Here is a 24,700-nt window from a genome sequence, read left to right on the forward strand (position 1 = left end):
ATGGATGACAACTGTACTAGTTGTCACAATAGCCTACAGGCTGAGATACAACCTGCTAGGTGTTACAGATGAAGGTTTTATTTTTAAATGTTCAGAAGAGGGGGGGGGGGTATTTTTTCCAGGTTCATCTGTGGGTGAAAAAGGGGAACGTACATTCAAATGAAGTATAATATCGTACTGCCATTTTTCATTTAAAAAAAGTTATTCAAACTTGCATTAATAAAAGTATTGATGAGGGACTGAGCCAGTCTTCTAATAAACATGAGCTACACGTAACTATAATTCCACCTGGGAACTGTAACCAAACCATTTTGTACTTATTTGCTTGTTGTTTCTGCTTTTCATCGTAGTGAAGTGTGTGTGTGTGTGTGTGTGTGTGTGTGTGTGTGTGTTTTAAATTTCTTAAGATATTAAAAACATTTCAATTCTTTTCTTTTTTTTCCCCAGTGTCCTGTCTAGCAATGTGGCAATAAGAACTCATGTCTTAATGCCAAATAGAGCTCGACAGATTTTACTTTCACAAGTGGAGCAATCAGCTTTCACATAGTGCTCCGCTTGATTTATGCATGTAAATAGTTTTATTGTGATTCCTGCAAGGAGAATTTCAAATTGTGTGGACACTACAATGGGAAAGTAGGAGAGTAAAGGAAGAGAAAAAACAAGAAACAAGAAACAAGAAGAGAAAAAAAAGAAAGAGAAGAGGTGAAAGAAGAGATAAAAGAGAAAGAATGATAAAATGTCTTCGGTCTGCTTCATCACCTGGAAAGAGAGATGTAAAAAGAACAGTACAACCAACGGACATAGTGTAACAGATACAATAGAGTAACACCTTGATACCATTGCTAAATCATATGTATTATTATTTAAACTGATGTTTATAATGTGATACCTGAGAAAAGAAAGTGAAAAATAAATAAATAAATTACGGGCTTTCTGTATATAAGTGAACATTTAGAACCTGGAACCCAGCACCTGTTTTTTTCAGTGTTCAGTTGTACTTCCAGTTACTCACAACTCCATGTTTCTTAACTGTTTGGTCTAGTCTCCTAAGTGCTTTGGCCTTCCCAAACAGGCTTCCTATGTTGATTTCTGGCTTATCTGCTTGCTGCCCCTCATCCTGCACCATTACAATCGAGATCACCTGATCATCTGCCTATATATGCCAGACTTCGGCAGACAGACAAACAGCAGATTATTGAAAGGCTTGAGTTAGTACATGTCCAGCGTTGCTGCTACTAGATTTGACCTAGTTCCATGGATCCCCCTGGGCCTTATCGGGCATCCACCCTGTCTTTTCTGGTCATCACCTGGGTGTTTATCTGAACACCCAGGTGATGACCAGCTGGACGTCCATCATCTCCAGCTGGAATCTGCCTGTTCTCTGCATCTTCAGGTTTCTGCTTGCTCCTGCCCTGCTAATAAATCATTTAAAAACAACACCCTGCCTGGCTGGGAATATCGGGTTCCCTGTCCGTTCTGGTTTTGGCGCATTACTAACTCCTACTCAGTTACAATTAATTCTGTTGAATGTGCTCACCTGGTGTCAGTTCCACAGATCGCTGCTTTATGTTGAGCTTGCCCTGGTCCCTGTTAGCTCTTCGTAAACAGTTGTACGTTTCTCTGTAAAATCCTCACTCCGTGTATCTGCCTGTGTCCTGTTTGTTTTTTAGCCTTCAACACCAAAGACAGACACAGTGGTTCAGAATGCCCCGAGGATCAATACAGAGACTTTGGGCGTGCTCCGATGGCGCAGGGCTAGTGAGTACAACCCATGTACGGGAGGCCTTATTCCTTTCTCAAACCCCCTTTTCCTGTCAGCCTACTTGGTAAAAATGATCCCCTAGTGGTACAAAAAACTCAGACAATATTTAAAAAAAATAAATAAATACAGACTTTATCACGAGGGATAAACTGAACACATGTCAAGGTGCAGCCAAACATCTATGAGCCCCAGGAGTGGAAAGATAACCTGCTTGCTGACTGAGGAGCTGCCTGAGCAACAGGACTGCTATGCTGTGAGTCATTTTGGTTGCAATGTGAAACGAGAATGGACTTTAGCTTTCTGTAAATAAATTGGATATGTTGGCTTTGTAAAGTGCCTTGGCGAAGTTAACTTGTTCTTTGGTGGCTGGGCGACATGAGGTTGGATTAACATCATGACATGTTTGGGTTTATACACAGATGATATATACGGTGACATTTAAAATTCAAGCAATTTCTCTTATGTTCTGCCCTTTGATGCACCTGTTAATGGGAGGTCAGACTCTAACCCTTCTTCCAACTGCAGGTCAAAAGCAACACTTTTCTATTAAAACCTGCGTCAGCCCCCTCACCCCCCCCCCCCCCCCCCACCAATAAAAAAAGAACTAAACAAAATTACAATTGTGTAATAGTACTTAAAAACAACCATATTCATTTTTAACATTTCTTCTGTACTTTATTCAATAATTCCACAGCACAAAATCTCCAACTATGGATAAAGAAAATTAAATAAAAAGGTAATTTCTACATACGAGGCACCACTACTATGCACACGTGTGGCTGGGGATTGTTCTCAAAGTGTCTCAGCTCTGCAGCCACGCTGGTATTAAAACTTAGAATGGATTATTATTAGTTATTCTGAAACATGTCTGTCATAGTGAAATAAAAAAGTGAAAATAATTAAGAGCACATTAACAATATACCTAAAAAATAAAGAAATGTGGCATTTTAGAAAAAAATGTCATATCCTTCCAAGGAGTTAGACATTCTTCAGATCATTTAACGTTAAGATCCTGCAGATCCTACTTGTTTTCTGTCCAATACTAGTGCTATATTTCTGGTCCAGTTCATGTAGTAATAATAATAATAATAATAATAATAATAATAATAATAATAATTCATATCTGTGGATATGCATTGGTAGATTTCACCGGTCTTTCTTAATATAATGAATTGGAATAATTGATTGCTACCTAATCTCAAATAGCCGAGGCAGTGTGTGCTTTAAATGTGTCTAAAGCAGAGAGTAAAGAACCAAAGATGATTCTGGCTTCAAAAATGCTGCCATAGGGAGACAAGAAATCTGGAAAAACACCCTGAAGAGGGACCTGACATGCATCAGGGATCAATCAGTTGATCATTCGTGTATTAATCAATGTACTGGGTGTGTCCCTAAATATTTTGTCAGGTCAGAGTTAGTTGACTCACAAAGCAGAAAATGAAAGAAAAGAAAAAAAATAAGCAGGTGACAAAATTAAGTGATAAATCTAACACAAGCATAAAAACGTAAAAATTTAAATAAACATCCATCCATCCATTTTCCAAACCGCTTATCCCTCATGGGGTTGCGGGGGGTGCTGGTGCCTATCTCCAGCGTTCACTGGGCGAGAGGCGGGGTACACCCTGGACAGGTCGCCAGTCTGTCGCAGGGCAACACAGAGAGACAAACAGGACAATAAACAACATAATTTGTGTATTTAATTTCCCTATTGGATTAATAAAGTATTTTTGAATTTGAATTTAATAAAAAAAACACAAATACAAACAAAACAACACTTTTAGATAAAAAGATCTATAACCACAATTAAGGTGGTTATTCTGAGATAAAGCATGTTTTAGGGCTCCCTTGTGTTAAATTTTTGCCGAGGTCTAATAAAAAGAAATAAAACAACTACAATTTACCAAATATTTTTGTTTTTAAGTAGTGTTGCGCCGATGCCATTTTTTGGCCCTGATACCGATACCCGATACCTGGCTGTGCAGTATCGGCTGATACCGATACCATACCGATACCATTACTTTGAAATGTATATGTGTGTGTGTATATATGAAGAACAGCACACTACTTGGATGTAAAATAATTGCTATCATGGCTTTGTCAAGCTGCTACCTTATTAAAGCAGGAAAAAGACTAATACAAAGTGAATCCAGTAGAACTAGTGAGTGGCAGGAGAGAGAAGGCTGTGTTGAAGTGACATACAAACATCAAAATGGTATCTGTGACCTATTTGTTGGTACTCGCCGATACCGATACCACCATTTTAGTGCGGTATCGGCACCCCGGCTGATACTGGTATCTGTATCGGTGCAACTCTAATTTTAAGGTGTGAATTGCCCAGAGGAAGGTTTGATTGGGGCACTGAGTAAGCACATATTCTGTGGGGTTAAGAGCAGCCTTTATCAGACAGGATTTTTTTTAAACTATCATATTTCTGGATGATACAAAGCAACTGGGTGCCCAGCCTGCCAATAATAAAATCAACCATGTAAAATGGTTATACACCTTTTTCATTAAATTCCAATAGGCCAGGACTGTTACATTTTGTTGTATGTTGTTTTAAAGGACATTACTTACAACTCAGACTAAAGCGACATGCAAATTCAACTGTTTCTGGGTCAATGTGAGACAGGTGAGGCAAACCCTTTTTATTGCTGCATAAGAAACATGCTATTAAAGCTTTGTTATAATCAAGCGTCTGAGTTAGTTTGGGAAGCAAAGCTTTCGGTTTTCTGCAGCTGTCAAGCAGCCGGTCAGCATGTGGAGAGCCCCCCTTTTTTCCAGCATAGGTAGCACACCAGGGCCCCGCATCTGGATTTGACGCGCCTGCGCTGGCCCCCGCCTACAGGGCTGCTCGCACCCCCTCTCTACTCCAGCTGCAGCAGCCAGAACGCTCTAGAGTCCTGGGCGCTGCGTGTTGGAGATCTGTCGCTTTCTCCTCCACGAAGGCTACTACTCGCTTTGTCCGGTTCCGTGCGCTCCCTCTCGATGAGCGTCCGGGGCGCGCTTTGCTGTCAGCAGCGCAATAGTTAATGTGTGTGCCGGATGCACCCTCACTCCAGCAGACCGCTACAGTACGAAGATGGCGTCGGAGGGAGCCAGCGGAGAGCAGCCTCCTCCGGTACAAACACTGGTCGCTGCCGCGCCGGGAGGTGTCGACACGGTAAGTCGCGTGGAGGGAGGCGAACTAGCCATTGGCAGCAGTGCTTATTTTTTTTATATATATAATATATATATGTAAATCTCAGCGTGGAGCGGGGGTTGTCACGAGGGACAGGCGGCGGAATGCGCTGCGCATCTATTTCTCTGAAAGGCTCGCGAAGCAACAGCGGTGGGCAGCGCGAGACTCCCGGCTGTCTCTGGATAAAACGCGAGCTTGGTCTCCGCGTGAGCCGCAGCAGCAGCCACTTCTGTGCTCAGCCGGCCAACATAATGTCTTTTCGTTGCAACAGTTAATTGCTTCGTGCGTCTCCCACGGCCTCTCTCGGCTCGCGCTCGCTGTGTGTGCTCCCGTGTTTTCCAGCTCCCCGATGAAAGAAAAAGTGGCGCTGGCTGTTCAGGTCGGGACTCATTCTACAGCAGCCACACGGAGAATACACCGAGTCTCCTTTATTCCCTAAAGGTTTTATCCTCTGTAGTACATACAATAAAAACATCTGGTTTTGGCCTGAGCGTTAATTCTGTCTAAATTCCCGGAGCCGTCCTGTGTCTTTCTGTTCGGCACATCAAAGGACTGAAGTGTTTTTTTTTTTTTTTTTTTTTTTGGCGTGCGCCTTTACAGCTACAAGCCAGACTTTTTCTGGGTTATAATTTGTCAGGTACGGATCATGTCATGGCGAGCTTTTCCACACGCGATCCTAAATGGTTTGTTTTCTTTGATTTTCTGAGCTCCCGGTGAGGAAAACAGCAAGCCGCGGGTTGTGACTGCCTGGGGGATTTTGGAGCTCACGCAGCAGCGTTCGGGGCTGATGCTCAGTTTGATTGGTCTCTGAAGTCAGAGCTCCGAGTGACGTCACGCCCCATTTGAGGTTGTTCCAGTTGTAAGTCAGAAAACAGGGTTTTGCTGCTTTGGTCACTTATCTGAGCCGACGACAATATATTTCCCCCGATTTTATCATTTCAAAAATAAATAAATAAAAAACATGTTCACGTATAGATAAGATAATAATTCCTTTAATGTCCCTCACTGGAGAAATTCGCGTGAGACAGTGACAAACACACACAATTAGTAGTGATGAGGGGGAAAAAATAGAAAAAAAGTAAACTAATCTAAACTAAATAAAGTTAGCTCTAAAGAAAATACCTAGAGTAGAATATAAGGATAATTAAATAAATTGACCAAAGGAAAGTTATTTGATTGTGGAAAAATAACTCCAGCCTATTTACTGTTAATAATAATGATAATAGAATATGCAATATATCCATACGTACAATTTCTATTTCCATTTGAACTAGAAGAGTCAGAGCTCGCCTTAACTTTATGGAATATAAACATGTTTTTAATCCATTTTTCATTTTAAATCTAGGTAAGCACAAGTATGATTAAGAAGGAGGAGCAACTAAATAATATAACATTTTATTTTGAACAGGCCTGAGGGCACCATGTTGGTGACCCCTGATGTAGACAGTTATATTAGCAATGTACTAAACTGTAAACAATGAATGGTTGGATCATGACCTGTGCAACAATATGTACGATTTAAACAGATTTTATGTCTGTTGGGAGCAGCTAAGATTATAAAGTCTGACTGCAGCTGGGAGGAAGGATCTGTGGAAGCGCTCCTTACAGCGTCTGGAATGCAGCAGCCTGTCACTGAAGAAGCTCTCCAGCTCTGCAGCATCCATCCAGCTCCATGATGTGATTTTCCTTATAGTCCTCCTGTCTCCCACCACCTGCACTGGGTCCAGGGGGCATCTTAGGACAGATGTAGCCCACCTAATGAGCTTATCTAGTGGCTTCCTCTCAGCAACAGATAAGCTGATGCTCCAGCAGACCACACCACAGACGATGGCTGATGCCACCACAGAGTCAAAGAAGGTCTTCAGGAACGCCCCTTGCACTCCAACAGACCTCAGCCTGCTCAGCAGTTAGAGTCTGCTCTGCCCTGTCCTGTAAAGAGCATCAGTATTATGCCTCCAGTCCTGTTTATGGGTCAGGTCAACACCCGGGTGCTTATGAGAGTCCACTACCTCCACACCACTTCCCTGGATGTTCACCTGTGTCAGAGAGGCGGGTCTTCCCTGCATTTAACATGAGGTGGTTCTGCTGGCACCAGCCTACAAAGCTCTAGATCCCCTGTCTACTCTGACTCGTCTTCATCTGCGATGAGACCGACTACGGCAGAGTCATCTGAGAACCTCTGCAGGTGGCGGCCAGGTGAGCTGATGGAGAAGTCTGCAGTGTGCCCGTCTACATCCCTGAGATATAGAGCGTCTGCTTTAACGAGGAATAAACCGTCACAAACCCTTAGTCTCAAGCAACTTTGATTACCTTCCGTGTTCCTGCAGCCATACTGGATACTGAACTCACGGCTGCTCGGTAAACTCCACGTGGAATTCCAACTTAAAGGAGCGTCGTTGCTGTTTTGCCCCAGTTTTGCAAAATCCAAGATCCAAGTGCAAACGGAACGCACCATTAGCATCTTATTTGGCTCGTGCGCTTATGGAGGCGGCTTTTTAAATCATTCATTAGCCCTTCAGACGGCTCGTGTTGCATTAACCCAGCAGCGCAGATCGCACAGCCAGATCTCGATTTTAAGCCTCTTCCCTTATTGTTTGAATGCATAAAACAGATAGAAACACATTGTCGTCAGATTCTATTAGCAGTTAGCACCAAGACAATTTAAAAAAAAAAGCCATTAGTTTTCTGACTTGCAGGTAAAACAAGCTAATCTCTCCCAGATCCGACTTTCAGGACTAGTTATACACACCGTTGTACCTGCCATTTCAAATGACCACAGAGGGCACTTGTTCTCGTTTATCCTGTTGTGGACATCCCCATTTTTCCAAATTTCTGGCCATGGCGCCCAAACAACTAGAGCAAATGAATCATTTTTCCATGTATATGCACGGTTGAATATGACCAGAGAAGGAATATCTCCTGCAAAATGCTCCACACGCTTAAAAAAACATCTAAAAGCCGCGCTGACAGACGGTGGGATTGTTTAGTTAAAGTCTCTAGGTTGTTCGTCTGCTTCCACTTGCTGTAAACAGTCAGGCTTTTTTTCCCTGCAGCAATGTCTGCTGTTTAAAAACACTTGAGGGAAAGTGGTGGGCCTGAATTTGCCACATAGCGCCAATGTAAGGGAAAAGTCAGGACTGGATCTGGGTGAGAGCATGCAGGAGCCTCACGTCGTTTTGCTCTAGATTTCTCATTATTTTAGTCAAGCTGCGCCTTAAAAGGTGTGCGCTCCTGTTGCGTATGGTCGTAGCAAAAAAAGATAATCGTTATGAGAACACTGCATGGATTCCAGGGAAATTAGACGCCAGTAGAACATAAGGAAGCACTTCGTGAATAGGACCAGGTCAGACTGAAAAGTCCAGATCTTATTGTCAAAGGGTTTTCGAGGTATTTTAACTATGTGGTCTGCTTCCACCAAAAATGACGGGCGGGCAGACGGACATATGACGAGCCCAGCCCTACCGGTTAGCCCAGCCGCGCCAGCACCTGCAGCACGCTCAGACATCGTTCCAGTCCACATCCTGGCAGTGTGGAAGCCTCTGGAGACAAACTCTGGCTCTAGCATGAAAGGTTGAATCCCTTCAGAATCTGCGCCCCATCAGCTTGAATCTGGCGCCTCCCGTGACCGTCGTCGGCACAATGTACACAAAGCGAAATTGCTTTTCCTCCTCTCAGTGCGGTTCTCCAAAAGCTCCTGTAGCCTTTGGAGAACTTGCGATGGAGCTGCGGCTGTGTTTGTGTTGTATGTTTGTCGGTGGATGGAAAGGAAAGCCTGCCTGCGTTGTGATTGGAGGTCGTGCTTTGTTGTCGTTTCACACGTTCGCTGGCGCCTGGCCGTGATTTCTCCCAGGGTGCAGTGGTGCGCCGGCAGTGGCAGTGGTGGAGGTGGGTTAGACTGGGGAACTGAGAGGAGCCGCGGGGGTCGGTGGAGGGGGAAGGGGGGAGGAGGCCGTGTCCACCAGACACCTTTCTAAATTGGTATAATTTCAGTGACTCAGCTGACATAGCTGGGAGTACCGTGTCACCCGGCCCTCCGCCCCACCTTCTCTAACACCCCGATGAGCACGCTCAGTAGCGCCTGGAAGCCATTGCATTGGGGTTAACAGGTGTCCCAGCGAGCGGGAGCCAGGCGGCCTGGTCTCTCTGCCCGTCCCTGGGTCCATCTCCAGGTTTCAGCCAGCCAAACGGGGGCTTCCACCTCAGCGGACCACCCCACCCCACCGCTCCACACACCATGCCTGCTGTGGTTAAATAAAGCTCCTTGCTCTTTGCTCACCCCCGTCTAACTGTCTGTTGTTGGCCTAAGGTGGGGGAAGTTTACTGACTGAGGACTCTGGAGGGCCTGTGCTGGAGGGAAAGGGTCAGAGGTCGCCGCTGTTCCTTTACAGAAATAGTTTATTTTTGCACGGTAGGCCGCATGTGTGGAGCCAATTGTGTTGGACTCCTTTTCTCTCTTTGGGGGTTTGGAGCTGATGTTCCTAACTTTTTTTACTTGTTACCAACTAAATGTTCCTAATCCAAACGCTGGATTTCAGGCTTCTTATCGCAGACGCATGGGTTAGTCTTCAATTTCTGTGAAGGTTTGATGTGTTAAGATGCAATTTCCTTTCTGAACTATGATATAGAAAGTTACCCAAGCAGCATTCAGAATATCCTCACGACGATGTTGTTGGGCTCCCTAATAGTGCAATAATTGACTTGTTGTGCGGAGGTATGGGGTAGAACACATACAAGCAGGTGATATACTACAAGGGACAGTCTAAGAGTCAGATTTTGTTCAACCAACCCGTGAAATATGCGATAAAGCAGAGCTTAATACCTGCTCTGCTCGTGTATCAGGCATCTCGACATCACAGTTGGTGTGTGGGAAGAGCGGTTGCTGGAAAACAGGGTTTTACTGTTATTTCAAAACAAAGACATTTCTGTGAACGGCTCATGGTGGGAAAAAATGTCAAACATCCATTCTGCAGAGAGACACAACATAAATCAACTCATTTAGGAGGAATTTAAACTATTAGAATTTGAAAGGCTGAAAAGGGTAAATAAAAATGAATAGTTAAACTGGCTTTTCTTCTTCTTGTGATTGTTGAGCGATAGCTTGAACCTTTGTGCTGATATATTGAGCAGAGGCGCATCTATCAAGCATCTAGTTGTCTATGCTGCTTTACGATTTCCTTTGAGGTCTGACCTGATGACTGGAGATTCTTTGCTGGAACTGAACTACGTTTGTGTTAAATTTAATTTTAATTCAACAATGAAATATAACACGCTGACCAGAAAAGAAAATGTGCAGTAGTTATTAGTCCAACTGAAAACGAAGGAGTTTAAAGATTGTCTCCATTCATGCGTCAAACAACATGAAACTGACTGATTTTTACCAAACCCAGAATCAAGCGCGTTAAAGAAGATGCTGTTTGTTGATGTCCTTATGGACAGAACGACTGAGCTGGCAGTTCTGATGCATTAATGTACCAGAAGAAAAACAAAAGTTGTTGCTAGGCCTGTCGATCACCGCTCACCTCCTGTCGATCCACCCGGAACAGGTCGGCAGTCCATCACAGGAACACAGAGACAAACAGGACAAATAACTATGTCATTTAGAGAGACCAGTTACCCTAACAGTCATGTTTTGGACCTGGAGAGAAGCCACGCATGACCTGGAACAATGCAACAGCTTAGTAAGATATGATGGGAAGTATAATTGTTGAATATTAACACTAATTACACCCTAGACAAGTGGGAACTGCACTAATTGGCATATTCCTTAGATAGATTCATTATTTTTGTTGTTTCCCATACTATTATAAATAGTTTATTTTTGCATGGGCTGTAAGTTTGTTTGTCAAAGAATTGCATCTCATTTGAAAGCAAGACAGAAGGAAGGACCTATAATAATTTTCTTCACTTGTGGAATAAAATAAGATGACTTGAGCCTAATAAAGTGGGCTAAGGCCAACAGCCATGCCCAAAACATTGAGCAGACTACTGTTGCCCTCGGTGCACGGCGAAATGTACAGTCTCATAATCTCATAGATTAAAATATCTTTCAATATCGGTCTCAAAAAAAGGTCTAAAAATCAGAATAAATTATTTGTCAGGAGGCCTTCATGACAATAAAAGAGAATTATACTAGAAAGATATTTATTCGTATAAAACAACAACACTTTAATTGAAATTGAAATAATCATTGGATCTAGTCATTTATAGATTAAATAATTATGTCATAAGCAATCACAGTAATATATTTCTTTAATGAATGACTGATTGAACTGATTAAAGGTCTAAGTGTTTCTCTTATTGCTCTTTCTCCCTCAACTCAAGGATGTCAGAGATAATTTGAATTCTTTTGACTTGTTTTACCTTCAAAGGAAAGTTTGGAAGAGAAAAGAATTCAACCAGAGGGATTGTTGTCTCCCATCTGGTGGCCACAGCCATCCCCCCATCATGATGTCATCGGGGCCCAAACCATGGGGAAGTGTCGCATTAGCTGAAAGACTTGGATCTGCTATTTTTTTCTCAAACCCTTTTTTGTATGTGTGAGATTCAGGTCAAATTTCATAACAAAGATTTCACTGAAGGTCTTCAGACATGCAGCGGCACGTTAGAATCAGGAGCATCTTACTGAGCTCGACTCTAGCAGAGCAAGATCCTTACTGCAAGCAGCGTGGGTTGACCTGCTTCTAAATAAACAGCTTATTACAAATTCATAGACACTGTGTTTGACCATAATAGCAACATCCTCTGTGGAACGAAAAAGTAGTTTTACGTCATTCTAATGAGAACCTTGTCCTGAGAACATGTCAGCGATATTCTGGCTCAAACATAGGAAGTTCTGTAGGCAGGTTTTGAAAGCTGTTGGTTAAAGGAGCTTAGGCTCTTCAGTAAGACTTGGTTACTGCGGACTGAGGGCCCTCTGGAGACTCCTGTGGCTCTTGGACGTGATAAATGTTGGCTGAAATGGTGATGGAAGATTGTAAATCTGGTCCCAGTGAGCAGCTGCTAAGACATCAAAGCGAGCAGGTACCAATCTGCCAGTTGTGTAAAGAGAAGAGTGGCTTTCCTTGCTGTGATTACATTTAGCTGATTTATTAAGGCTTTATGACAAACGGTGTGATAAAAAAAAAGCTTCTAGAGATTAGGAATGCAGCTTGATGTGGCTTTCTCTGCAGTCTGCTCACTGCGTAACTACAAATCCTGCCTTCGCCAAGCTTCAGTTGTCCCTTAAATGGCAAATGAACTAAAGACTGCTTTTCTAGTCATACCAATCACTCAAAGCTCTTTTTTTTTACACTAGAACCACATTTACCCATGCGCACTCTCGGCGTGGGCCAGTTACCGGCTTCACGGTATAAAAAGGAGAGGTTTCAAAACCACTAAAGTTAGCTGTCACTCTGTTCCTGTTTAAAATCTATATATGTATATGTATATCTCGTCAGATATACTCGTATAGTTGCTAGCTCTGCATGTTGTATTACGGCTGAAGTAGGCGAGCGCCCCGAACGGTTTGGAAGAATATTGTTGCCCTACGTGCAAAACGTGCTTTAGAACTGTGGCTGCCAGAGGAGTCAATACATCTAACATGATAGCACGTTTACAGGTGCAGCACCCATCACTATTCGCTAAATTCAAGGTAAAATTTATGCCGTCTTGAAATGAGCAAACTACCATTAGCGTCTGCCATTAGTTTGACCAAATGTCCCCAATTTCTTGGGACAGTCCCCTTTTTGGATGACCTGTCCCCAGCAAAGGCTGTCCCTGGAAATGTCCCCGATTTCAGCGTTTTATGAATGAGAAAGAAAGTTGCGCTCAGCAAGAGCGGACAGCAACTTTTCTTACTGAGCAATCTGTCCTTCCAAACAGATGAAGCTTAGTTTCATCACCCTTGTCTTTCCAGCCGTCACGTCAGTGAGTACAATGCCTCCCAGGGTTTCTTCCAGAAACAGATTGACACTCTGCCTAGGAATGCCACTTGACCAGAAAGTGTTGTGTTGTTCAGGGAAGTAACCAGCCTCTGTGATATTTGGAACAAAACCTTTCTTTTGCATTTAGCATCATACCATAAAAATGGCCAAGGTTGTGTCACATACCTGCTCACTCGCTTCCCACATCAACGACTTGTCGTCTGACCAGACTTCTAAATCCCCACTCCCAGACATTAATAAAGCATTATTTACATCTCATCTACATTTAGGAAATGGACAACACAGTTATTTTTGTCTAATATCCTGTTATATGTTCTACCATAGTGTATGTTAGTATTATACGGATGGTATTTTGGGATTCTCACTCATTGTTAACCGCAAATACCATGTTTCCCAGTATTTAGGCATAAATCTGTAAGAGAAATGTATAACGTGATTGAAACCCAAAACAACAAAATTTCATAATGCTGCTAAAGTCATGTAAGCTATTTATAATTACAGCTAGAATAATGTAGGACTTTATTAGTAAGTAGTTAGTAAGTGACAGAAGCTTGGTCATCATTAGGGAGAAAATCAACTGCTTCAACATTTAAATGCAACTCTTTATTCCCAGTGTTGGTCTGTAAACAAGCTGATATTAGCTAATTAAAGAATTAAACTTTTAGCTCAGGTCACCAGTCTGATTCCTTAGAGAGTGACTCACCAACTGTTGTCTCAAAACAACGTTGCCTTCATACGATTCAAGTGTATATTTCTGGTAAGCGTGGGAAAAGTGTAGAAACCTTCTTTCAGCCAGCAAATCAGCAGTGCACAGCAAGCGTAGAAAACTATGGTCTGTTTGACTCGTTTCAGGTACTCGTCCTTTAGAGGACTTTGCTCCACAGCATGTCATCAAGTTCTGCTTGCCTGATATCGACCCTCTCATTTGATTCAGGTGTGTTAAAACATGCAGAACAGGAGCCCTCCTGGTCTGACCCCAGTGCTACAGGACTTCCACTGTGCGTTTAGGTGCTGTTTTAAGAAAGGTGATTTATAATAGTTTGCATACCTAGTGAGGCTATGGTGAGACAGACAACAGAGAGCATCGTATGGAGAACCTGATGACTTACAACAAGCAGCAATCTCCTGCATTTTGAGTAATGAAAATAAAACGTGACCGGTCATTGCAGCGGTGGTGGTTTCCTCTGGAGTTTTTCATCGATGTTTCTAGAAAGAACATTATAAATTGCTACACGACTGTCATTTAAACCAGAGGAGAGGAGCAGTTGTGTTGATTAAGGATGTCCCCATTAGGATTTTCTTTCCTTGATACCACTTCAAATCACTTTAGACTAGGTGTTGACTGATGCTAAGTCCCAGTGCAAAGATGTATATGCATAACGCTCAGGAGCTTTAAAATGCAATAATATAACACGCTGTATTCATTTTTCCTGGCGGCAGCATAGATGTTTACCTAGTGGAACTCTCTAAACCTGCAGTATATCTCACTTGACACATAGCTGCAGCTGTCAATAGACCCTGCTTAGAGTGGGGGCTGCACGATATTAGCAAAATGCTGCTGAATGTCGAGATTAGAATAGAACTTGCAATAAACAATTACCCAACTAAATATTAATGTCTTTTACAAATATAGAATCCAGATAATCCAGCTACTGTAAAAAAGAGTATAAATTCTTTATTACCATTTAAACAACAAGCTTTTATTGAATAAGTTGCACTTTTCAAATTTTAGCAATGAAACAGCTTGTCACTAAATATGTTACTGACTATCCTTCTTGCGGTTTTTCTGCTTGGAGTTTGTATTAGGACAGGACAATATAGAAAAAAAGCATATTAATAAAATAGAAATCATATTGATTGGTATCGATAATTATCAAAAAAACTCAAAACATATTGTGCAGCAATGGGCATTTTATGCTGTTGCTTAATGACTTGTTTTTAAATAAAGAACACACAAACACTGAATTCAATCTCAACCCTTCATTTAACCAACTTTTTTAGGAAAACCACAAGTTTTTAAAAAAAGACTTTCTGGACTCTGAAGGGGGCGGAGCTTGGTGACAGAGCATTCCTGGGTCTGTGTTGTGATTGGGTGGGAGGATGTAATGACTGCAGTATTAACCTACATGATAGGATAGAATGCAGAAGGAAAGCTGTTCTATGGAATTTTTTTTTTTACCTTTTTTCTACATGCCTATCAATCGATATATATCGTTATTGAATTATCGTCTGGCCCTAGTTTGTATGTTCTTCCTGTGCATGTGTTGGTTCTCCTGGGGTACTTTAGCATCTTCCCAGGTAAAAGGTTAGGTAAAAAAAAATTCTCAAAATTTTCCTCAGGTTTTAGGTAATGTCCTGTGTGATGGGCTGCCCACCCTTCTCCAGTGGTCCAATGACTGCTAACCCTAACTCTATATTGATACAAAAGAAAATGATCCAAGCTTGGCACCAGTTTTTATTCCTAAGCCTTTTGTTAAGGCCCAGGGATCTTGGAAAATTCTAACCAACTGCAGGGTGACGTTTTCCTTGTCCTGACTAGGGAAACAGCAATAAGCAGTGTGTAATGCACCCATATAAATAAAGGTAACAGTGTTGCTTTTCTGTATAGCACACCAGTAGACAGAATAACACCTAGAAGTGTTAATATCCTTTATGGAAGAATCACTTGATCCAAGGAGCATTTGATATTTTTATTTTTTATTTTTTTTAACATGGCCCTGGTCCATCCAAATCTAATCACTTGTTTGTTTTTGTTTTTTGGTAAGTTTACCAAATTGTTTGTTTAGAGTTGGTAGAGTTGGTGACTATGAGTTCTGACCTGTTTCTGTTTCAATCTTCAACTCCAGTCTTGGTCTGGAGGTTTGTTAGCATTTACCCGTTTTATTATTAGCCACACCAGCTGCTAATTCCTTATTCCTAATACTACTAAACACGCGTACCTGATATGGTGATCTGCTGCTGGACGCTTCCGTGCGTTAATTTGTCATTTCTATGTTGAACTATGTTGATTCTTGGCTGTGATTGTTCAGTTGAGCCCCTGCAATGGAGGGGATTGGGCATAGTGTGTGTGTGTGTGTGTGTGTGTGTGTGTGTGTGTGTGTGTGTGTGTGTGTGTGTGTGTGTGTGTGTGTGTGTGTCTGCAGTGCTGATAAAAAATAGCTCCAGTTGTCTTTTTTTCCCAAGAAATAAGTTTTTAAGTGTGGATTATTTCACAACATTTATTATTTTGACAGCTCTACTCTTGGTTGTACTGACAAGGTTGTCATACGAAGCAGTTTGCAAATGTGGAGATGACTAATTTACTGTAGAATTTGACTCAAACCATATTTCAATGCAGTTCCAGCTAATTGTGCGGTGAGAAAAGTTGTTCTCCTCCTTCCAGATAAACTGAGCTGTTTTCTGTGAACATCATTAAATGTAGCTAGCATTGCTCGGTTACAGCTCTACAGCTGTCTGGAGTTATCTGAAGGGAGCAGGTCACATGACAGAAGCAGCTAGTGAGCAGCAAATCCAGTCGCGTCAACTTGAACCTTGTTGGAGGGAGACAACTAAGCCTGGATCGGTTAGATTCAAAGAACATACTGTAGAGTAAATAACACAAAACAGGGTGAGGTTTAAAACTAAATGCGGTGCCAGATTGGGTTCTGATCTCAACTATTACCTGAACTGTAAGATTACGATTTTTAATTTGAAATCGAAGGTGAAAATTTCAGTTTTCCTGAATAGCTTAACACAACTTAGCATTTCTTATGTATTTTTTCTAACTTGTGGGATGTGGAAGGGTCTGATATGCAGCCTCTTTTGCTCAGCTGCATTAACTCTACTAATCTGATTTAACAAAGATTTGTTTTCTCTGTTTTGTCTTCCAGAAATGTGAGTTCAACATGGATAACTTGAGCAAGCCAGAGCTGCTCACACTGCTCAGTATCATGGAAGGGGAGCTGGAAGCCCGAGACCTGGTCATCGAAGCGCTGAGGGTGAGTCAGAGTGATCAAAACCGTTGGCGACAAATCAGGTCGGTTAAATCTGTGCAGATTATAAAATCAGATTCCTGACCCTGAAAAGTGTTGATGTAGCTGATCATGAAAGGGTCCTGAGATACTGTAGCTGGGTAGCTTTAGCTCAGATCTATGCAGGACGCCTGTGTAACGTCCAGGATGAAGGATTCTTGTCTTTCTTTCCCTCTGTAACAACGTTTCTCTGGAGATGCACCGATCACAGATTGTGGTCAGTTTGTGGTCAGTCATTTTCTGAAGCTCTGACCAGTTTATTTTTTAAGCACCGTAAGCAATACTGGAAATAATTTTTTTCTACTTTGCGAAACAACAGTTTTTCTCATGTTCCAGAGGTGCATATAGCTTAAAGTCTCCCAAGTTACGGAGCAGAAGAATCTTTACTTAAAAGCCAACTAAACTGAATTACAGCATATTTCCTTTCTTCTTTCACAAGACAGATTTTTAGCACGCAAACATATTTTTTGTAACTTAAAATGTGTTAGCTTTATGTGAGCAGCCAACTTCTGTCGCTTTCCATCTTTCTCTTATTTACGATTTAAAATCTAGATCTGCCAGCGTTCAGAATCATTTTGAGCGTAGCTTTATTCAGTTTTATTTTATTACATCTGGGATCTGCTTCATGGAGTCCATCTAGCAACAAAAATGTGTTTTCCAGGAATAAAGCCACCATGTGTTTTCAGTGATGGCCTCAGGAAGGTGGGTTTTTATTTCCAGCTAACAGACTTTAGGTGATGTGTGATAATCAAAGTTAACAGTATTTTTGTAGGACACCTTAAAACGACCATAGAGCCGTTTACCTGTTTAGAATGTGCTATAATTAGCGTTAATGTTTATAATAATGGACCTTAAACAGACGTGATCATCCTCATATTTGTATCAGGCAAACGTTCTCAGTACATAATGTCATAATCATGTGTGGAACCAGGAGAAATCATCAGAAAATGACTCATTTCTCCTGTGGGGGAAAACTACGGGGTCATTTCAGCGTTTATTGCTGTAGCGTACGCCCCATCAGAACAGACTACGGCCACGCTCAGTGCTCCTGACTCTGGCAGCCTTTACTGCAGCCATCCTCACCAACGCAGACATGTTTATCAGGGCAGGTAAAAATATGTGGCGCTAGAGGACCGACCACCTAGCTTAGGAGAAACGTCAAAGGCTCGCGCTCACCTGGCCGTGCCATGCGTGGACTCTCTGCAGACGCTCTGCCCGTCATAGTCGAGCACAATGTATTCTTTAGTGTTAGATCTCTACATCCTTCATCCGTCTATTATAATGATAACCTTTCTGTCATAATCAATCATTAATCATTTAATTGAGGACCAGAGCTTTCCCACCATATGTTTCAGAGAGCAGTCAGCATTACGTAGTTGTGCTGTTAGTATTTCAAAACGAGGCAAAAGTGATTACAGTTGGCATTTAGCACTTAGCAGTAGTGCTTAGGGTGGTCAGAGTGGTTAGCATTGCTACAAGCCGTCTCTGCAGGCGTCGTCTGTAGAGTACAGGCATGTTTCCACTACAGCTTCCTGAATGTTTTCCTCTACAGCTTAATTCCCATCAATCTTTTCAACTAGCCAGGCTGTTTCTCTGTCTTTCCACTGTGGGGTCACATAGCAGGCAGTGTTCCCCGATGCTGAGCCAGTCTTCCTTCTGTGATCAGAAGATTCCCAGCCACAGCGTGGGGTTTTTATTAGAGCAGAAATGGACCAACATGGCATTGTTACACAATTGTTTCATAGTGGTTACGGTTTAAAAGCAGAGTCATTCCGCTCTAGTCTTTGTGGCAGTCTGTTATTAGAGCCGATCTTGAATGGTGGGCTTAATTAGGGTGCGAACCTTTGAATGGATTTTGCCAACATGACCCATGCTGGGTTGTGTCTCTGCGCTGCTCCGCAGGTGAGGAGCCACACGGCCGCATGTGTGCTGCTTTTAAACCTGAAACTGTTCAATCATCCGCAGTCCGGCCCGGTTGGGCTTTCCTGATTGTGGTTTTCTGACCTCGCCTTAAATGATCCTGGTTTTACTGCTTTAAATCTCTAAAGATTTTAGTGGAAACGACTCTGATCAGAGCGTTGCTCCGTTTTGTTTAATAAAGCGATTCCATGAAGGTTAGCCGCCCGGCTCCTTGGTGGGTTTCTGCTTTGTGTGATTTGACTCTTCCTGCAGTGAAAGAAGCAGCGGGGAGAGAAAGTGCTGCAGAGAACTGCCCTAATTCCTGGAAAGGCTTCCTGAAGTGGAACCGAGCCCAAAGTATGCCCTTACCTTAACTGGGAGCTCTTTCCAAATGACTGGCCTTTTCTGATGCAGCCTGTTTCTGTGAAAGTTTAAACTGGGCTCTTCAGATAAAACTCAAGCTTTTAGTTATTTATTTATTTTTTTGCTTCTAAGGATTTCTAGCCTGACGCTGTTGCCGTCAAACTATTGTTTTCTAAAATCTGTTCCAGGGGCCAAACTTCTCTATCACCCGGGCTCGTTTATGCATGCATGAAAGCCGGGTGCTGAGGGCTTTTAATGGCTGATATATGGATCTGTGGTTACTAAACACTGAACCTGTCTGACCCAAGTGCTTTGGGTTGTGTTGTTCTCCACTAGCTCAGGACTGAGCTGAGTTATTTCTCAACAAACCCGTAGCAGGACCTTCCCTCGCTGCTCGTCTGTATTTAGGTCGTCTCAGCTTGCCCGTGCTCCACTTTAGGCTTGTCTTCCACAGCTTTTTTTTGTTTTTTGTTTTGGCAACTCAAGGGATCTCTTCAGAAAATAGATCACCAACAGAAACGTGAATGTTTCACATGGTTTTTATCCAAACGCCACAGTAGGTGCATTGTCGTGAACATGTGGCGTTTCTCCTGCGTGTCGGTCTATGACGGTCCAGGTTTCTATTCAGGCTGCTTTTCTTTAAGCGAGCTTTTAGACTCGCCGTTTTGTTCGGTTCTCCTCAAGCTGAGCTTATTTGGCGGACGCGCTGTCCACCGCTTCGCTGATATCTGCCGACATCGGCGCACAGCGGTGTCACCTGCAGAAAGAAATTTCAATCTTTACTGATTTCTCTCCCCTAAAGGTCTCCCACCGTAGGGCAGCCTGACATCTCTACTACGCTAATAGTGTTGATTTTTGGTTCAGCTGCTCCTCTTTTACCAACAGTTTCTGTGGACATTAAAGCTCTGCCTCGTCCTTCTTTTCGTGGATGGATACCCTGTACCTCGATTTTATTGAAACGAGTCGTGTCTCTCTCTCTGCTGCTTCGGCAGATATTACAACGCACAAGGAAGCTATCCGCTCACAGATGAGAGAGGGAGAGATCTAAAAGAAACCTTAAAAAAGGCACAAATGTGAAAAGTAAGAGGGTTAAAGATGGTTGAAGCATGAACTGCCAATTCTAATTTAGACCAAAGCTGATGTGGGGCTGCCGAGACGGCGAGGAGGATGGCAAAAAATGGAGGCTTGATGTCTCAAACAAAGCAGTGCAGTGTGACAGAGTGGATTAAAACCACTCCCCGTCCATTCGCGCTTCAGCTTTTCCCCCTTGAAAGCCAGAAGAAAAGTATCATCTGCCCACCAGCTGCCAGGCTATCGTAGCTACTGAATATTCTGTTTTGGCTTGCTAATGTAACAGCCTCCCTGTTCGGCATATCTAAAGCGTGTTACGCTTAATCGGTCAGAGAGCGGTGAACTATACTCAACCTCTACACTCTGCCACTTATATTGCACGTTTGATTTCTCTATTTTTTTCTGTTCCTATGATGCACCACTTCCCTCATGGTGCACTAATAACTAGGGCTGTGCATAAAAATCGATATAAAGATTAATATCGATATTTTTAAAAACGATTTAATATCGATATTCTGGCTTTCAATATCGATATACCTCCCAACCTCTAGGGGTCGTTATTACAGCGCAACCATTACAGTTCACAGCGAAGGAGAGCAAGTGAGACGAATTTGTGGAACGGCCGACAGGATTTTAGAAGCTCCTTTGTCCCTAAAATCAGACGTTTGGGCACATTTTTGGTTTCTGTGACACGTTAAATGCATTGAAGCAAATGCACTTTATTTTCCTGTTAATATGTCTGTGATCAATAAATAGAACATAAACATAATATTTGGCTGATTTTGGTGATTGAATCACTGAGCATTAATTCAAAGTAATAAATATCGATATTGGAATCAAATCAAGCTGAGCTATGTATCGAGAATCGTATCGTATCGTGAGCTGTGTATCGAGAATCGTATCGAATCGGCTCATCCTAGATGATACCCAGCCCTACTAATAACGTGGACACCACGCTCCTGTCATGGCAGGTTCACGGCCATGGTTTTGCGGTGCCGGGGCGTTTTTCAAAGGCTCTTGTGATGCAGATGAGTTAGCGTGTGGCCGAAGGTGGCTGGGGTGTCGTATCAGGCTTCATCCTCGGGACAAAAGAGAGACGGCTGAAAGGAGATCAGCCAAAACAGACAGAGATATCACATGATAACCATGACCGGCCACTACAAGTCCTCCATTCTTCTGTGCCAAGTCCTTTTCAGCCAGCGTTTTCAGCCTGTGTCTTTTCCCAGGTTTGACAATGAAATGCAAACTTTCTTTGTGATTGCAAGCTAAAGACTTGACGTCTGTTTCCAGAGATGATGAAGCTGCTTTGATGTCATTAATGTTATTTTTTTTTTTATACAAACAATAGATTTTGGCAGATTAGCCAGTTGACCCAATGAGAAGGAACACATGAGCCCAAATCCAAGGTTGGATGATATTGGTAATTTTGCTCTGGCTAAAAGAATTATATCAGGGGGGGGGGGGGGCAGAAAATGCTAAAACAAATAAGATGCTATGAGTTTTACTTTTCATACTTTTGAGTCATAGTTTTGATTTCTTCACTGCATATTTATGTAAAAACAAGAATAAGGACTCATCACTGAATGACAAAGGTGAGTTCAAACTGTGTATATATACGAGGAAAGTAGGAACAGGCTCATATAGAAGCTCTCTATTGGTGCTTTCATGTAAAGTTTCCATCAACAGAAAAAGTTGCTAGACTTGCTGCTGGTCACTTTTTGAAAGACAGTCGCACAGGATTGGTTTTTCAAAATACAGTACATTGTAACGTTCCGTGATACTTCAATTCATTTCAAACTCTGATTATGGTTTCTATGAGTGTTTTAAATTGTTTTAACATAGATTTAAAAAAAAAAACTATTCTGCAGCTTTTATTTTTTTTACGTGTAATTACATGTGGCGGACTCCCTGCTATCTATCTATCTATCTATCTATCTATCTATCTATCTATCTATCTATCTATCTATCTATCTATCTATCTATCTATCTATCTATCTATCTATCTATCTATCTATCTATCTATCTATCTATCTATCTATCGGGATAAGCGTGTTGGAACATATGTATGTGTGTATATATATATATATATATATATATATATATATATATATATATATATACAACTTGCTACTCCTCACAGGATTTATCTGCACATATGAGGTACATAATAAGACAACGCACTTGAAGCAAGGTTTCATTCCTCCATATGCTGAGGAAATGAGAAGGGTAGGGTTATGATGAGTTGAGACAGATGCACCGGAGGAAAACCTTTAGTCATCCAGTCTCTTTAGTAGAAAGAGAGGAAAACACAGGAAAAACAAATAATATGTGCAAATGAGAGTGATCGAGCTCATTTAATTTACCATGCTAATAACTGATTTATTGCTTATTGCAACAGGCTTACCAGCAAACATTGCAAAATAGGAAGCGGTGTTAGATGAGTGTAAACATTTTAATGGCACTTCGTTGCGGCTCTAAACCAAAGCATTATTCCAGTTTTTAAATGAGCCCGCACTCTACTGGAGCATCTCTTTTCCAATGCCGAAACATCTCAAATATTCCGACTTACCAAACCTGAGCTGGATCATTTCACACAGAACAGACACTTTTTATAACTAAAATCAAAACCCGACACGCTGTAGCACAGCCTGTACTGTTGGGCAGACTGTCAGGCACATTCGCACTGCTATGTTCCTCATCTCTGTGGGAGAGTGGCTTTATACAGACAGAGCTTTCATTATTTGGTCTCTGTGAAAATGACCTGATGGGGTGATTTCGCTGTCAAAGAGTGATAAATGGAAAGACACTGAAGATAAGTATCTTAGCAACAAACCATTATGACTAGCTCTACCAAGCGCGCATAGCAATATTCTAGTTATTATAAAACAGTTGTTCCAGATTGAAATGGGCCATGCAACTTTTTTTTTTTTTTGTAGAATCATTATTGAGAATTAGATGCTGCCTATTTGGTACCCTCAGGTTTAGTTCAGAATAGAATAGAAAATAATCCCTTCTAAATAAAAGAACTGTTTCAAAAACAAACATCTCCTAAAGCAAAAGAATGAATGTCTGTCGATCCATGTAGGAGATACGTTTATGTTGCGACTATATACAGCCAGAAGGATGTTAAGGCAAAAACTCCTCCAGAGCCTGCTGCTGCGTAGCAGGAGAACCTTGCACCCTTTATGAAGGCAGAAAGCTGCAATGTGGGATGTTTCACGGCTATTTAGCCATGAAGCATCCCACTGTTTTAGTTAGAACTTCTGCCTCGGCTGACCTTTTGCTGAGAGGCTGTTTGAAAACTACTGGGAGTAGAAGTTGTTCTTTTTTTTACTCAAATCGCTTCCTTCCACTGAGGTGTGTTGACCTATCAGCTAAGGTGACTCTGAGGTGACGTTTCCTCCGTAGCTGCTGGTCGTTCAGCTCCATTGTCATTTCATGCATTGACCCAGAGGCCGTCTCTGTAGGTGAGCCAAGATTTTTGGAAGTGTTGCTGCAAGCATGGACAAGTCCCAGTTTTATCAATCCATTAATAATGGTAGGATTGAAAAACTAAGAAGGGTTTAACACCTTAGTTGTTCTTCAGCTCAGCATGACAACCAGGTATTTGCGTAAGGTGCGCTACCATGAATGGACAGTTGTATGCATACATTTCCTGTAATGATGTAAAGTCAAGTCCAAAAGAATCGTACGCCTGGGACATTTACATTTAAATTAGTTGTATTTAACCAAGAAGTTTCTTTCTGATAGGTAATGACACAGGCCTCCCTTTAAAGATAATAAAATAATTGAAAGAAAAAAAAGTTTTTATCAACACCTTAATAAAATATAGGACCCCAAAAATGTTTCTCAATAATCACACCTTTTTTTATAATTGCTGGTCCGTTATGTGTTTCCACTGGTATTTAGACTTTTTATCTTTTATGAGCTCCAGTGAGGTGGGAAGGCCTCCTTGCCGTCAGCCTAATCATTAGCCCCTTCCACAGGTTCTGGATCAGAATCAAGTCAGGATTTAGGCTGGGTCACTTCCACACATCAATATTACTTCCACCCACTCAAAGGAAACGTTTAATCGATAGATTATTTTAAGGCTAAATCTGGCAGGATAATGTTGGTCTTAACTGTACGTCCGCTATTTATCGTGTGACACAGGTGCGTCCTCTAGCTACGACTCTTTTTTCCTTCTTTTCGACCAATCCTGACGCACCATGCTGTGTCCCTGCAACCGTAACTGACACAATGCTTGTTTTACACAAGCCTTAAACTGGTCGCTACGCACAGGTCCTGCCCTGAAACAGAACAACCGTCCAGTTCTCTTTTCTTTATTGATCAACCGTTGACTTTGTTTCCAAAGACAGAATCATTTGGGAATAAAGACACCCAGTTGGTATTTCTGCCAGCTACCATCCGGCCCCCACGCAGTAAGGCTTCCTCTGTAGGTCAGGCGTTGTAACATATGACTAAAAGTTGCTGTCAGCACTATGTCTACATATGT

The 24,700-nt window shown here is 42.0% G+C and overlaps 1 protein-coding gene across 1 annotated transcript in view; it reads left to right on the plus strand.

The window, feature by feature from the left end:
- Positions 1 to 4,595: 4,595 nt before the first annotated feature.
- cttnbp2 (cortactin binding protein 2) overlaps positions 4,596 to 24,700 on the plus strand; it is a gene marked incomplete in the record, with an annotated part of 91,223 nt that continues 71,118 nt past the window's right edge. Inside the window, 2 exon segments of the mRNA XM_036145938.1 lie at positions 4,596 to 4,922; positions 16,732 to 16,839. Coding sequence (XP_036001831.1) covers positions 4,842 to 4,922; positions 16,732 to 16,839 — 189 coding nt within the window.

The sequence above is a fragment of the Fundulus heteroclitus genome, chromosome 2 (assembly GCF_011125445.2).
Source record: "Fundulus heteroclitus isolate FHET01 chromosome 2, MU-UCD_Fhet_4.1, whole genome shotgun sequence".
Classification (NCBI taxonomy): domain Eukaryota; kingdom Metazoa; phylum Chordata; class Actinopteri; order Cyprinodontiformes; family Fundulidae; genus Fundulus; species Fundulus heteroclitus.